Source organism: Ahaetulla prasina, chromosome 5, assembly GCF_028640845.1.
Source record: "Ahaetulla prasina isolate Xishuangbanna chromosome 5, ASM2864084v1, whole genome shotgun sequence".
Lineage (NCBI taxonomy): Eukaryota > Metazoa > Chordata > Lepidosauria > Squamata > Colubridae > Ahaetulla > Ahaetulla prasina.
Window position 1 is genome coordinate 120,107,657 of NC_080543.1, and position 15,017 is coordinate 120,122,673.

A 15,017-nucleotide genomic window follows, 5' to 3' on the forward strand; every position below is an offset into this window, starting at 1 on the left:
ATTTTATATCTGAAAATAATTACGTGCCTTTAATTCTATTTATTCCATCAATATTCTGCTCTATAAGCCACTTTTAAATTTTCTCCTTTAGTAATAAGCATTATTACATTTCATTTCAACCACTGCATGCTCCAGACTCAGAGGGAAAATAAAGAGAAACAAATGATGCAGCCTGAAGAGAGGAAAAGAGGAAAAAATGCACTTCAAAAATCAAGAAACCGAAAATTCCATGTCATTTCTGGGAAGCTGTGATTGTTTTTTTTTTATAAGTTTTCAAAAACATACAAAAAAGCAAATACCTAGAGATTATAATTTATATGTAATTACATGTCCACAATCCTCAATTCAAGTAAGATCAATACAAAGGTGAAGACAGAATTAAATGTTTATTGTAACAGCATAATCTGTAAGTAAAAACATAACTTTTTGCATTGTGGCCAGAACAATTTTATATAGCCAGAAATCTTCAAAAGTTTGTAATGTCTGACGTCAACATGATTAAATTTCTTTCCCAACTGTTTGCAAGTTAACTATGGTACCAATTTGGTTTTTCTATTTGACTGGACTGAACTGAAACTCAATTTTAATTTGCAAAGAACAATTTTACGAGTGGGCTATTTAAGATGGGTGCTTCAATCTCCAATACAGATGAGAAGTTTGGATGAAGAAGTCAGGTTTATGTATCAAGGCCCCGCCTGTAGTTATGATAAAAGCATCTAAAAGGCATTTTGGTCCATCCACTTGTAGACATGGATGAAAAGTCATGAAAATTAAAAGACCATGTTTAAATATTAGTGTATTGTCACTATCCTATTAAATGCATTTTAAATTTAATCCAGTTTGTAAAATTTAGTTTAAATAAGCATGTTAAAAATATCCTTAAAATACCCTAAAACCAAGTCCATTGCCTTTTATTAACATTCATGAGACATAATGGCTGGAAATAATATCCAATCATTATAAATTTGACGTATATATGCATTCTTGTGACAAATTATTTAAATGTTGTTACTTGCAAAGAAAACATACTGAGTTAGCCTTACCAGTTTGTTTTCTTAATAGTTTGCTTTGCTTTCCGAGAAATTGAATATATTTCTCTTAAAATAAATTCATTCCCAGATTGTGGGTTCAGAAATCCAACAATATTGCAGTACTGCATGATTCATAAGCTTTTTTTTTTTTTTTAAAGTAGCTAAAGCTATTTTACAAAAAAAAAATGTGATTTCAATTTCAGGGATGCAAAGTTGATATGAATGTAAATTTGCATTTTAATTGCCTAAAGGAAGGCACAAAATTGCCTCTTCTTACTGTTCACATTCCAGTCGTGGCTTTTCTTGCTTTTTCTCCCACTGTACATAAAAATCTAAGTTTAACACAAAATGATGTATTTTTTTCTGCATATAGGCAATGATTGTAGTCTTCATATAATACCTGCATCTTTTGCTAAGTAGGGTGTATGCATAATTTAATATGAAATCATGGTATAGAAGAAAATGTTAATTAGTCTTTGCCAATGCATTGCTCCAATAACTGCTTCAAACTGAAGAAAAATTATACATATGAAATTACAAAAAAAAAAAGTCCAAAAGAGAAAGTGTTCAGCTAACTCATCATTTTGTTTACAAAAGAGGTGTAGAAAGGTTTTTTTTTTAAATGTAAAAACTGGAAGCCTTTATTCAAAAAATCCAAATAAAATAAAATAAGAATCAGAAAACAAATTATGCAGAGGAGGGAATGGGAAGGAAGAACAAATACCGAAGAATTGAAGGACAAATACATAGGAACTCTTTAAAAAAAAAAGAATTTTGTTTTCATTCAAACCAGGAATGGGCATTTGTTCTCCAAGTCTTAGCATTTTTTTTAAAAAAAAATAATGCTTAAATTATAAAGACTATAAATCGCCAACCTTATGAACACCATGGATACAAGTTGATACAGAACTCAGGGAGGCAACATGTATTTCCCCTAAATGTTATATGAAAATGTTAAGAGTGCAAGAGTTCAAATTAAGAAATAAAGGCATTTTCCCATTCTCAAAAATACAGAGTGATTGGCAGGAAACAGAGATGAGGCTTATTACAACCATATGAGAATATAACAAGAGTGTTCAGTCCCAGAGATGCTTAAGGAAGGCATAAATACATTTATTCCTGCTGCCTAGAGATATATCTGTTAACTCAAGATAAACATCACTGTCGTATATGAATATCGCAAGCACTAAATTGCTTACGTTTTCTGCAATCAGAAAAAAAAAGGAACAGAAAGAAAAAGCACCTATTGAGAATTAACCTAAACTCTTTGTTGGCATGAAAAACAGAACCACCTTTTTAAAAGCCTGGCTGATTATTGAAATCCCTTGTGTGGAGGTCTTCTCTTAGCCTAACAACAACGTAAAGTGATATTCCACATTGAAAAACCACCCGGTCCTTTCAAGTGGGTAGCGTTCTTTGCAGATCTTCTTTACGGTGAATCTTCCCTTTGCCAAAAGAAGACGGGTTTGGAATGCATAGAGAACATACATTCCTAGTCTTCAATTGCACATTATGACCGTAGGCAGATGAGGGAATAGTGAGGCAAGAGATAACGCTTAACAAGAAAAAGGCAGATTCAGGTTAGCAACTTCCTTATGCTAAGCCTTAATGAGATGATCAATGCAAGAATGAATTTATATTTTCTTTCTCCCCGCCCCAGTCCCCACGGAAATAGGATCTGAATTCATCCTCCAGTCACGCACTTAGAACATGTCCTTGTTCAGATCCACATATTAATTATAGATGTGTGCTTAAAGCTTTCTTGTGGGGGTCTTATGCTAATCAAATCATCCTGCTGAATTAGCCATGTGCAGTTCAATTGATGAGAAGAGATTTTAATTTGCATACTTCTTCCCCCCCCCCCTCAAATACCTGTAACCTGAAGAGCTACTAGTCTGATGGGGGTAAAAGCCCATGTTTCTCTGTCAAAACAAAATTGCATAAATAAATAAGTGGGAAGAGCTGAAGAACAGAACTCCTTCTCAAATTGACAACTAATCAGATACACTCTCCTCTTGTGATTCTATTTGTTATTTCTCCTTTGGTTTCCTGCAATTATGTAAGATGGTAGCAGGACAGCAGCAATCTCTCTTATTCCCTTAAGCCAAGAATCAAACCGAATGTATGAAGCTGTACGATATCTGCACCTTAATGCTTTCTTCATAAAATCAGCTCCTACCAGATTTCAAGATGGCAGTGATTTAAAAACTCCATTATACTTTACGCCATTATATTGCCAACATCTATGAAGAGGCTAATTTTACACAATTAAACCACAATTTTTTTAAAAAAAGTATACTGGGACAACCTGATTCAGCCCTCAATAAAAAGCTTTTCAACACATATTTATAGAGCTACAAATTGTATGATTAAAAATGTTCTAATGTGCATAATCGGATGAATGTAATATACATCCCAGCAGAGTCCCGAGCAGTTGGTACAAGTTGCCTGCGTGTCCCACCCCCCCAAAAAAAATCATTAGACCAACAAATGGATAGTACATAATACTGCGAAGAACCGTTACCCCTTAAAAATATTCCAGATTCAAACATGATTTAGTTAAGTCTTACTGTATTCAGCTGCTTAGCAGACTATATGCATGGATTTTATTTTTTTTTAAAGTTCTTGCTGATTAGCACATATATATATTGTATATGTATATATGTGCAAGACAAAAGGCAATGCTTAAGATAAATATTGACTAGAATGAACAGAACTGGCACTTAAGCATGAACCATTCCGTCATTCACTAAGCGGCAAAAAAGAATCCTGCTTCAGATACAGTAGTCGTCTTTCCCTATTCGTCGGAAGGTTAACTGTTGGTTGGAAGTTCACATTGATAAAGAGGAATGCCTGGTTACTGCAATCTGTGAATGGAAAAAAAAAAAGCAAGAGTTACCTTTCAGTTTACGTGAACTGGACGTCGCAGATGAATAAGGATCCATGCATCTTGTCATACTTTGCAATGGAAGATGCTACTTGATTACTCAAACGGTCAAGTACGTACAGAGAAGCTTCGATCACTTCGCTAAGTCTACAAGCCAGGTGTTTTTCATCCTTTACTTCTGTGAGGGTCAACATCGTGGTTTTTTTTTTTTTTTTAAAAACTCTTTTGGAAATATCAACTCTATTAAATACTTGATTAGTTAGTACCACACCGTAAGGGTTTTCAGCAGCGGTTCAGCTGGAATATCCATCTATCAGGCATGCTGAATTTTGCAGACTTTTCCAAAGTGCCACAAAATCCCTTTGTCTAAACAAGGATCTAGTACCAAAATGCTAAGTTAGGCATCTAGAATTATATGCGTGCTTTTAAATTGTTTGCAATACATTTACATTGTATTAAATTTTCATTTTGCTTTATACCATGAAGTACTTTGAAGGCTGTTGTCACAGGGCTGGCTATTACAATATTTTTTTTAAAAAAAGGTTCACTGGAGTTAATTAATGTGAAGCCATAATAAATGGGCAGGCTACAACTTTTATTACCAAAGTCACCTTAGCTAATAACTGATAGAAAAATAAATTAATTTTAAATATTGTTAACTCTTACACGTGGGAAATTTGTCCATGGTTGTTCACTGTCCCATCTCATATTTATAATTGTAGCCATCTGAAGGTTTTCTGTAACTTTAACTAGCTGCCTCTTATACTGTTACAACTTCCAGCTGAATTATAATCTTTGGGTATGTATGTGGTATGCCTATCTCAGCCTTTCATTCATTCCCTCTTATACTCAAAGTTTTCCATAAAATCTTTGGTTTAATCTTTTCAATCTCCAATTGTAACTAAGGCTTAAGGATGTGTAGAAGCATTTTAAGTTTTCTTATTCACCTTCATTTCGCCTCTCACTCCTTCTATTATATGTTTTTAATCTCCTTGGGAGAATTCATTTAAGTGGCTTATTTAATTTGTTAAGACAGCGTACATTTAAATGTCACCTAAGCTATGATCACATCTGGGCAGAATCAAAAGAATTTAGGATAATGACTATTTTGATGTGAAATAAAAAAATAGTGAGCCACAGTCACTGTGAGAATTAATAACAAACTGAGAATAATGGTTTCAAATCTGACACACCATTTCTAGTTGACATTTATTAAAGCTGCCTTCAATTTACAATGTACATATCATAGATTTGAAATAAGTGAATAATAATACTGGATTTGTATTACTCTATATGTGGCCTTAAATGTCAAGTGCTCTGAAATCTGTAAGAATATGTAAGCACTTTTATAATGAATACATCCAACTCTTAAAATTATCAATTTACAATGAATACATTCAACTCTTAAAATTATCAATTAAAACTCATCGCCTTCTTGGAGATTTGATAGTAAGAAATATACTTCAAACTTTTCAGATATAAAAAGGGTGTTTTAAGAGTCTATTCTTAACCTCACTATGAAAATATGAAAGAGATTGTACGCAGGAGGATATATTTGTGAGTGAATCCAACAGAAAAATCAAAAACCACAAATTATACATAATACCAACTTGATTGTCCATTACAGCTTTTGTCATAATAAAATACTAAACAGGTATAAAGGTTGATCAGAACATGCCAAAGAAATCAAAACTTAGTAGTACTTGTGATGAATATTTGTAGAGGAATTTTGGAGGGGAGGAGGGGGAAGTTATTGACAAATTAGGCTTGAAAAATCAAAGATAAGAATTTTTTTTTAAGTTTTAAAGATTCCCAATCTTTATAAGACAATGCTCATATTTTCTGGTGTTCAGCAGGAAAACATTTCTTTCCATCTATTGTTAGCTAATGCTTTTCCTTCAGATGCAATTAAAGTATTTACTTATAAAGCGGAATAACATGGCTTACCTCTAATACAAGAAGAAAAATCTTGTTCTATGAGCTGCCGCCATACTTTCAGACATATTTCTAACTTTCAGGTAATTAACAAAACCTCGGAAAAATAGAAGGAGGCCTAAAAACAGAAGCAGAATATGAAATATTTAAAAACATTAAATATCCTGGCACCTGCAGCGAACCACTGGCTCATACTTAAGTGTGATCTACTACAGGGGTGTCAAACTCAATTTCATTGAGGGCCGCATCAGGTTTGTGATTAACTTCAGGGGGCTGGGGTGGGCGTGGCAGGAGTGGGTGTGGCCGTGGTGGGTCTGGGCGTGGTGGGCATGGCCAGCTTCCACTGCTGCTGTGCTTGCTCTCCTTGGCCAGGTTGCTCATGGTGTGTGCGGGAGGGCAAAGTGTGTGTGGGTCAGAGGGAGGGCCACTCCATCTACTTACGAGGAGACCCAGCTTGGTAACCAAAGCATCCTCAGCGATAGGATAGGAGCCCACCAGGAGAGGTCAGAAGGAGCTGACAAAAGGCAGCAGGGCTGCTGGTGGCCAAGTGCTAAGGCAGGATTTACCTCAGACCCTCACTCTCTCTCATTATAATCTCCTTCCTCTCTACCTCCCTTTTCTTCTTTTTCCTTCCCTCTTCATTTTCCTTTCTTTCTTCCTTTCCCTCTTTCCTTCTTTTTCCTTCCTTGCTCTCTTCCCCTCTTTCCTTCTTTTTCTTTGTCTTTCCTGTCCCTTCCTGGATGCTCAAATGCAAAAGAGGAAACATTCCTCGCCTTGTGATCAAATGCCACTTTTGCTAGTAGTTTGTGGCTACTTATAAGACTGAGAACAGCGAGGCTCTACGCCAGTTCGCCAGGCAGGAAGCAGGTCAGGCAGTGCTGGCTGGTTGGGGAGGGGGCAATCATGGCTGCTTAGGTGGTTGCGGCCACCAGCAGCTTGAATGCCCCGACTGTAGCTTGAGTTCGCCATGCTGGGGGAGAAATGAGAGGCCCTGCGGTCCCACAGACCCTGCCACTGCTTGAGTGGGGAGGATGGGGAGAAAAATGGCTGCCAGGTAGCTCCTGCCAGCAGCTTGAATGCCCTGACTGAAGCAGGGATTGCATGCTCTCTCTCTCATACACACACAAAGAGAGTTTGGAGAGCCCCCTTCCTCTCTCTCTCTCTCTCTCTCCCCCCCCCTCTCTCTCTGTATCTCGCTTGGCGGCAGTTGCGGGGCTACAGTGCCTGGCTGGTGGGGTGCTCAGGTAAGCCGGTGCAGGTGTGGGGGGAACAGCTCTGCACCTCACCGCCTTGCTTTGTACTCCACCCCCCATCGCCTCACTTTGTGGCTGTCGCACCAGTGCATTGCTCAGCCTCCTGCTACGTTACGGTGGCGAACAAGGAGAAGAAGTGGCGATGAATGAAGCAAGGCAGGGGGGAGGAGGAGGAGGACGAAGCAAGGTAGGGGGTGCAGAGCTGCCTCACCCACCTCGCCCCGGATTACTTGAGGGGCCCTTCAGCCAGGTCAAACCCTCATCCTGCCACCCAGGGCAGCCACATCCTTCACTAACCTTTCCAGCTCCTTTTGCCACCACGAACAGAGCAACTAAAGTAGTCTGTGGAACTATAGTTTAAAAAAAAAAAATAGTTCAGACCTTTCAACTTCTCATGAAGAAAAAAAAAGATCTGATGAGGTTGGAAGGTCTGAACTTTTTTTTTTACTGTAGTCTCACAGACTACTTTAGTTGCTTTTCACACAGCGATGGAGAACTGGGCCTGTGCGTGCACATGCACGCTGGGATGGTGTGAGCTGGGCCAAAGTGACGTGCCAGGATGGCCACGCGGACTGGATTCAGCCTCATTGTGGGATGGATCTGGCCCGCGGGACTTGCATTTGATGCCCCTGATCTACTACAACACCTAGATCCCTCTTGCGGTTGCTAATATTGAATACCACCTATTGAATACCACCAATGCTATACCTTTGCGTATGGTGTATTTTTTTGTTTGTTTGTTTTTTGCCTATGTGTGTTACTTTTCTCACTGTATTTTATTTTACAATGAAAGATTTAATTTCAGTAGCAATTGCAGTATGGAAATCAAGTCACTAAAAGTCATAACTTTAGAATATCCAAGCATCTTACTACGCTTATGAACATTCTGCTTATGGCATTGGTCTGTGACAGACCAGTTAGATCCATTCTTGACACAGATAAATGCACACTCAAGGACAATGCACCCATTCATGATATATACATTCTTTCTTAAATTTTCCTTTGGATTTTATAGGGAGTTAAAACCAGAAAATGAAGCCTTTCGATCAGCACTTACCAAGTACAAGAAATATCCACCAAAGCCAGTACTGTCCGTTGAAATAGCCAGTAAAGTAATCTGAGAACTGATAAGAAAAAAAGCCAAGATATAAGTTATCACTGTGATATATGAAAGATTACTGATGCAACAAAGATGTTTAGATAAACAGAAATGCTAAACGGAAGTATAGTTAGGAAACGAAAAAAATGTTCTAATACTATTAGAACAGTAAAGAAAATGTTAGACATTTTGCTATGTTTAGTTGCAAACAAAGAAATCTAAGCAATTGGTGGAGAAAATATTAAACATGAGCCTCTTTACCACTATAAGTTCTCCACTATTGTTCTACTGGTGCATTAGTACCTGTCATCCAAAACAATATAACAATCTTTTTATATTAAAACCAAAAATCCCCAAGATGCTCATTTGAGTACAATGTAAGGCAAGTATCAGAAGTATGTTGAAAACCCTGTAACAATTTTTAATTTAACATTAATTTTAATTAATGTTCACCAGATGTACTTTAAATCAGGGGTCTCCAACCTTGGCAACTTTGAGATTTGTGGACTTCAACTCCCAGAGCAAAGCTAGCTGAGGAACTCTGGGAGTTGAAGTCCACAAGTCTCAAAGTTGCCAAGGTTGGAGACCCCTGCTTTAAAAGGTTGGTTTAAATTTTGAAAACCATAAATAGCTTGGAATTTGGCTATCTAGATGACTACCTATTTGAATATGATTCTGTTTATAGATTAAGGACCACAGATATGGCTTCATGAAAGTGTTTTCCCTTTCTGTGGTCTGATTCCTGGCCCCACAAGAGTGGGCAATCTCTTACATTGTAAACAATTAAGGAAGGCTTTGGTTCATTTTCTTTTCGTGTATAAGCAAGGAATAATGATATTCTTCAGCCAAGTTTTTTTTAAAAAAAATTGAATTAATTCAAGATTTTCCCCTCCCAAAAGAAATTTAAAATCAGATAAAAATTGTTACTTCTGTACTTTTGAGGTGGTATTGTGAGTTGGAAACAAATATATTTTGTATTTTCTAGCAAGGTCCAATTAATCTGGCACTTTAGTCAAAGATTAGGAAAATGGGGGGGGGGGGGGAGTCATAGAACAGTCTTTAACAATGGAGTCTGTGGTTGATTCACTGTTTATTTTCCTAAGGCTTATAAATCAATTCAGGGTAAGGAACTGATTAATTTCCTCTTACTAGCCAATAACGCTGTTATTCCAAAACACTGGAAAACAGAAGTATTTCTTTCTTTAAATCAATTAATGTTAACCGTTTTTTTCCAGTAAATGGAAAACACTTTCGGATGAATGTTAATGCAATAAAGAACTTTGAGATTCATTCAAATATACCGTATATACTCGAGTATAAGCCGAGTTTTTCAGCACGTTTTTTGTGCTGAAAAACGTCCCCTCGGCTTATACTCGGGTCTATACGGCTTATACTCGAGTTTTTTGTTTTTTTTAAGCCCCTCGGCTTATACTCGAGTATATACGGCTTATACTCGAGGTTTTTTTTTCTTCTTTTTTTCACATTTTACCGGACGGTGTGGGAAGCCCTGCGGTGCAGTGAGAGGGCGGGCGAGGGAGCCGCCAGCCTTCTCAGCTGAGGAGGAGGTTTCCCCAACCGGTGGTGCCTCATTCCACCCTCGGCATACTCGAGTCCCCAGTTTACCCCAGTTTTTGGGGTAAAATTGGGACCTCGGCTTATACTCGAGTATATCGGCTTATACTCGAGGTTTTTTTCTTTTTCACATTTTGCGGACGGTGGGAAGCCCTGCGGTGCAGTGAGAGCGGGCGGGGAGCCGCCAGCCTTCTCAGCTGAGGAGGAGGTTTCCCCAACCGGTAGGTGCCTCATTTCCCACCCTCGGCTTATACTCGAGTCCCCAGTTTACCCCAGTTTTTGGGGTAAAATTGGGGACCTCGGCTTATACTCGGATCGGCTTATATTCGAGTATATACGGTACTTACAATGCCTTAGCTAAACGAAAAAATTGTAATACATTTGCATTTTTCCTTAAAATGTATGCAAGTACAAATATGTACCCACATTTTCAACTCTCTTTTCCTTTTTATTTGCTTAAAAATTATGGGTTGATCTTTTGTTTACACTCCATCTTTTTTGTTGTTTGCTTAATTTTTGCTTAGTATAGTTTTTAACTAATGCCTTTGTGTTAACAAATGCAGTCACATTTTAGGAAAATGGATAAATACTCAGGTTTAACGGACTACCCAGCATGACTAAAACTAATATAAAAGATTTCAAATGGAAATGGCAATCTCTATACCCTGGTTTTAGATTGTCTTTACTGACTTATGGTACAGCATATGCAAGCCCAACTTAAAACATTCTCCACTAAAAACAACTCAGTGTGCTTATTTTAATAGACCAAAAGGCCATGTGCTATTCTGACTATTACTTATTTATAAAATTTATTGGTCACACATCTTAGCATAGGGTTCTGGGCAGCTTAAAGTTACCCCTTCTTCTTTGTGGCAGCCCCTCAAATATTGGAACACCATTATCATGTAACCCCTGGTCCTTCTTTTCACTAGACTAGACATACTCAATTCCTGCAAACATTCTTCATGTGTTTTAGCTTCCTGGCCCCTATTCATCTTTGTTGGTCTTCTCTGAACTCTGGGAGACCGAATGCAGAAAATCAATGGATTTCTTGGATCAATGGAAATAAAGTTACATATATTTATTTATTTGTATCCCAATGTTATTGTTTTCACAAATTAATCAAGGCAGCAAACATATCTATCTAACTCCTCCTCTTTTTCCCACAACAACAACCCTGTTAGACAAGTTGGGGTAAGAGTGAGTGACTTGCCCAAAGTCACCCAGCTGGTGTTCATGGCTAAGGTAGGACTAGAATTCACGGTCTCCCAGATTCTAGCCTGATGCCTTAACCACCACACCAAACTCATTTAACACATAACTCAAACTAAATAATGCATAACAAGCCAAATCATATTCATATTTCAGTAAGGAAAAAAAATCTTTCAGTGGTAAATAAATATAAAAGCAGGAATTCTAAAAGCAGAAGTCCCAATAGCATCACACAAAACAGCCATTTAAATTTGGTTGCAATATACAATAGAATTTAAAGTTTCCATATGTTGACTTTTTACTAGCAGAGAATAATTTATCAACCTTAAAACAGACTGAGGAATATATAATTAATTGCATTTAATTTAATATGGTTCCATACTGAAACCAAAAAGCAGAATCCCCAAATAAAAAAAAAACCTCACCCGGACAATAAGAATCCATTTGATCAAAGATAATCCAAATCCACAGATTGCACCATATCTTCCTGCTATGGTGTTAGTTATACAGAACGATAAGCAAAATCCAATCCAGTTGAAAATGAATGCCACTAAAAAAAACATACACAAATTTTTGTTAAAACTTGAATTAAACGGGAAAGCATTTGAGAATTTAAATATTTATTAATATTTAATAAAGGAAATTATTAACTGTCAAACTACTTGGGATTGGGAATTGATATCAAGTCATGGAAAGGCAAATTATTAACCCCTCTAGATCTTGCCGGCGGAAGGCCAACGTGAAATCACAAAAATGATTTCAAAAAATGGTCCTTTGGTACTCATATATAAAATATTATATTTCAGATAAGAAAATTGTAACAAAGATCTAGATCAGAACTGCAAAACTAAAGCTTTTTAATAAAGTGTATCCTGGTGAGAGAGTAGAATCCATGGATTAGGACATGGAAACCTGGGCAAGAAGCCATGGTTTGATTGCAATCAGATTTCTGGCTTAAATGGCTGGTGATATATCACGATGGGATGAGTTATGATTGGATCCTGCCTGATGCCACAATATCATAGAAATATACCGTGGAAATTAGAGGAAAATATTAGTTTTTATCAACCTCCTCCCATGTGAAAGATGGAGGTTAAAAGATGCACTTTTTCCTTTTTGAGGTGAATGGCATGCATCTCTGTTCGTCCTTTCTGAGTTTTACCACTGTTGAGAAAAAAATCAGAACTCTATTGCTTACACCAACATTGGAACATCTGTCGCTATGGCTTAACAATCACATTGTCTTCTAATGTATTAGTATTTACCAAAATCTACAGAATTGGAAAACGTAGGAAACAGGTATCTCAAGGATTGTCTTTGTCACGTTCGTTTACCTTTGTGTTAAGAACAATGTTTGATAGCCTACTTTTGGAGTTAGGCAGGTAGTGGCTGGAGAACCCTATTAATGTAGGCAGTTCAGAGAACTTTCTACTGCCTTAATATTGGCATTTCAATCTGTGCTTTTAGGCCTGTCTCGAGAGGATTTGTAGCTGCCATGGTTTATAATTGGTGTTAATTTTTAAAATATGCTTTTAGCATGTCACGATGGGAATTTGCATTAAAATAAGAACATCTTTTTTAAAAAACAAAACAAAACATGTCCCTCATGGTTTTGTATGCATAAATTATGGGGAACAATGCAATTGCTGTATCTTCGTTCCCAGTAGAACATTGTTCAAAAATGGTATTTAAGAAAAAGACTCAAAAAGGTTATCTTAAATATTTCAGAGAGCATATTTTATGCATTGCATTATGCAAATTTTATATAAACCAGGCCTTTTTTTAAGAGTTCATTTTTATCTTGTTAATCTATTTACAAGGTTTATCCAGGATATGTGTCCAGTCAATTGCCATTTATAGGAATATTAGTCATCAAGAATATAATTTTCTTCCCCATTACTTTATCTTACCTATAATAAAAATGCTACAGGTCTTAGAACTTTAAAGTTGTAATGAACACATTTGTCACAAGGTGGCAGTCGCATATCACAGATGGATTGCACCCAGTTTCATTACAAATTATGTTTCAAAGGCATGCATGTAGAAATAAACGTTTTCTCTCCATCAGCAAGAGATAATGTAAGGAACTTAAGTGACAAACATAAAACAGTTATTCAGTACATTGTATTAAATTATTCTGCAATAAAGAAAAGCTTAACTGAAATTATTAACTGCAAATGTACGTTTTCAGCATTTGCAGGAAAGGCAATCCCATTTTCTCCAACCCATTGCCATAGCTTACCAGCACTTCTGCCTTCCTATCAGTAGTAGTAGTGCATATACATCAGGGGTGTCAATCTCAAGGCCCGTGGGCCAGATTCAGCCCATGGGGCGCTTAGATCTGGCCCACGGGGCCACCCTGGAAACTGCGAAGGATTGGCCCGTGTTGCCTCTGCCAGCAAAACAGGTGCTCGGAAGGGCCGTGCGCTCCATTTTTGCTGGCAGAGGGTTGCAGGAGGCCATCCCAGCTGAAAACAGAGCTTGGGAACCTGTTTTCACTGGCAGAGCGCTTGGGCCACCATAGATGCCCCTGACACGAATGACGTCAAGCTGGCCAGCCCACCCTGGCCATGCCCCCCCCCCAGGCGCCCCCGAGGTCAAACACAACCCTGATGTGGCCCTCAATGAAATTGAGTTTGACACCGCTGATACACATGTATGAGAGAAATATTCTCCTTTAAATGAAAGAAACTTAGAGCAATAACAGAAAAATTACTGACTGAAAAAAGCCAACATAAAAATGCCATCGTTCCCCACACGGAGTTGGTCTGCATCACTGAAGTCATCTCTGGGGGGATATTCTTCTTCCTTTAAGAGGAAAAGAAACACATTTTAACACAATGATAGTAAGTAAGATTTTGTAAATCACAACTTTTTGCGGGAGCAGGAATCTATGTATAAAATCAAGGATGCATTACCGAAGGGAAGTACTTCAGTTATCCGGTTACATCAGACGTAAATTGCCATGACCGTTCATTAAAATCAGATCAACAATACAACTTCAAAATGTCTCTTATGTTGCATTTATTTTTAGCAGCCATACACCCCAGTTTTTAAGTTATATTTTAGAGTAAAAATGGTAGATAGAAACAGATGGCAGAAAGAGACCGAGTAGCCCATCAAGTCTGCCTTTTGAGGTTTTTTCCTAATTTATGTATTTTTAATTATTTATTTGTATTTATTTGTAATTTTTTTTTTGTAATGAGATGGCCTTTAGATGGCCTTTCTCTACCTCTCCGTGACTAATCTAAAATTGGCTATCAGGTTGGAATTCATGTGCTTGCCTGTTAGAACATTTTACCTTATTTTGGCAGAACCTGGATATAATATACAGGATCAGGCCCAAGTACTGTAGTCACTGAATTGGAAACTGGTAAAAATACCAGTTTTCCAGTTTTAAAAAACTTTGGAAAAAGGCATTTACAAACTTTTTTTGTGCTCTTGACATGAGCAGAAGTCTCCAGGAGTGGAACTCAAAGGAGATTTTATTTTATTACATTATCTATCTATCTATCTATCTATCTATCTATCTATCTATCTATCTATCTATCTACATATATCAGTCTTTAGCTAAAGATCATTTCTATGGCACGCAGCACTTATTACCAGTTATTGTGCTAGCCACAGTTGTAATAGACAGCAGTCCTTGAAGCACTGCAAAATAAGAAATATGGAGGGTAAATGCATGTTATTTTATTATTCGATTCTAATCCCAGTTTTGACACAGAGAAACCTCCAAGTGACCTCAACGATTATCAGAAGGAGTGTTAATGACCAGATGACTGCAAGGAATATAAATCCTTCCATTCTCCACCATTCAGTCAAAACTGAAGAAGCTTCTTGGACGAGAAGCGAAATGTCTTCAAGGAAAAACAAAGTCCAGTTGCCTTTTGAAAAAAAGCACCTTTGGGACTATGTGTTTGATAGTGTCTCTTAGCAGCTAACAAAATCTTTCTATTTCCAGAATGTTGTGTGATTCTCTGCAAGTGAGTATCTTTCATTAAGTATATTGTTTGTTTTCTTGGGAT

At 37.3% G+C, this 15,017-nt stretch overlaps 1 protein-coding gene across 2 annotated transcripts in view; it reads right to left on the bottom strand.

Annotated features, from left to right (window-relative positions):
• Positions 1–369: 369 nt before the first annotated feature.
• The window catches only part of NDFIP2 (Nedd4 family interacting protein 2), a 44,973-nt gene continuing 30,325 nt past the window's right edge, over positions 370–15,017 (bottom strand). For both annotated transcript variants that reach the window (XM_058185543.1, XM_058185544.1), the window contains 5 exons: positions 13,710–13,797; positions 11,415–11,539; positions 8,164–8,230; positions 5,866–5,971; positions 370–3,898 (listed from right to left, as the gene is read on the bottom strand). In XM_058185543.1, the coding sequence (XP_058041526.1) occupies positions 5,868–5,971; positions 8,164–8,230; positions 11,415–11,539; positions 13,710–13,797 (384 nt within the window). In that variant the 3' untranslated portion in view covers positions 370–3,898; positions 5,866–5,867. The remainder of the gene's footprint in view (positions 3,899–5,865; positions 5,972–8,163; positions 8,231–11,414; positions 11,540–13,709; positions 13,798–15,017) is intronic.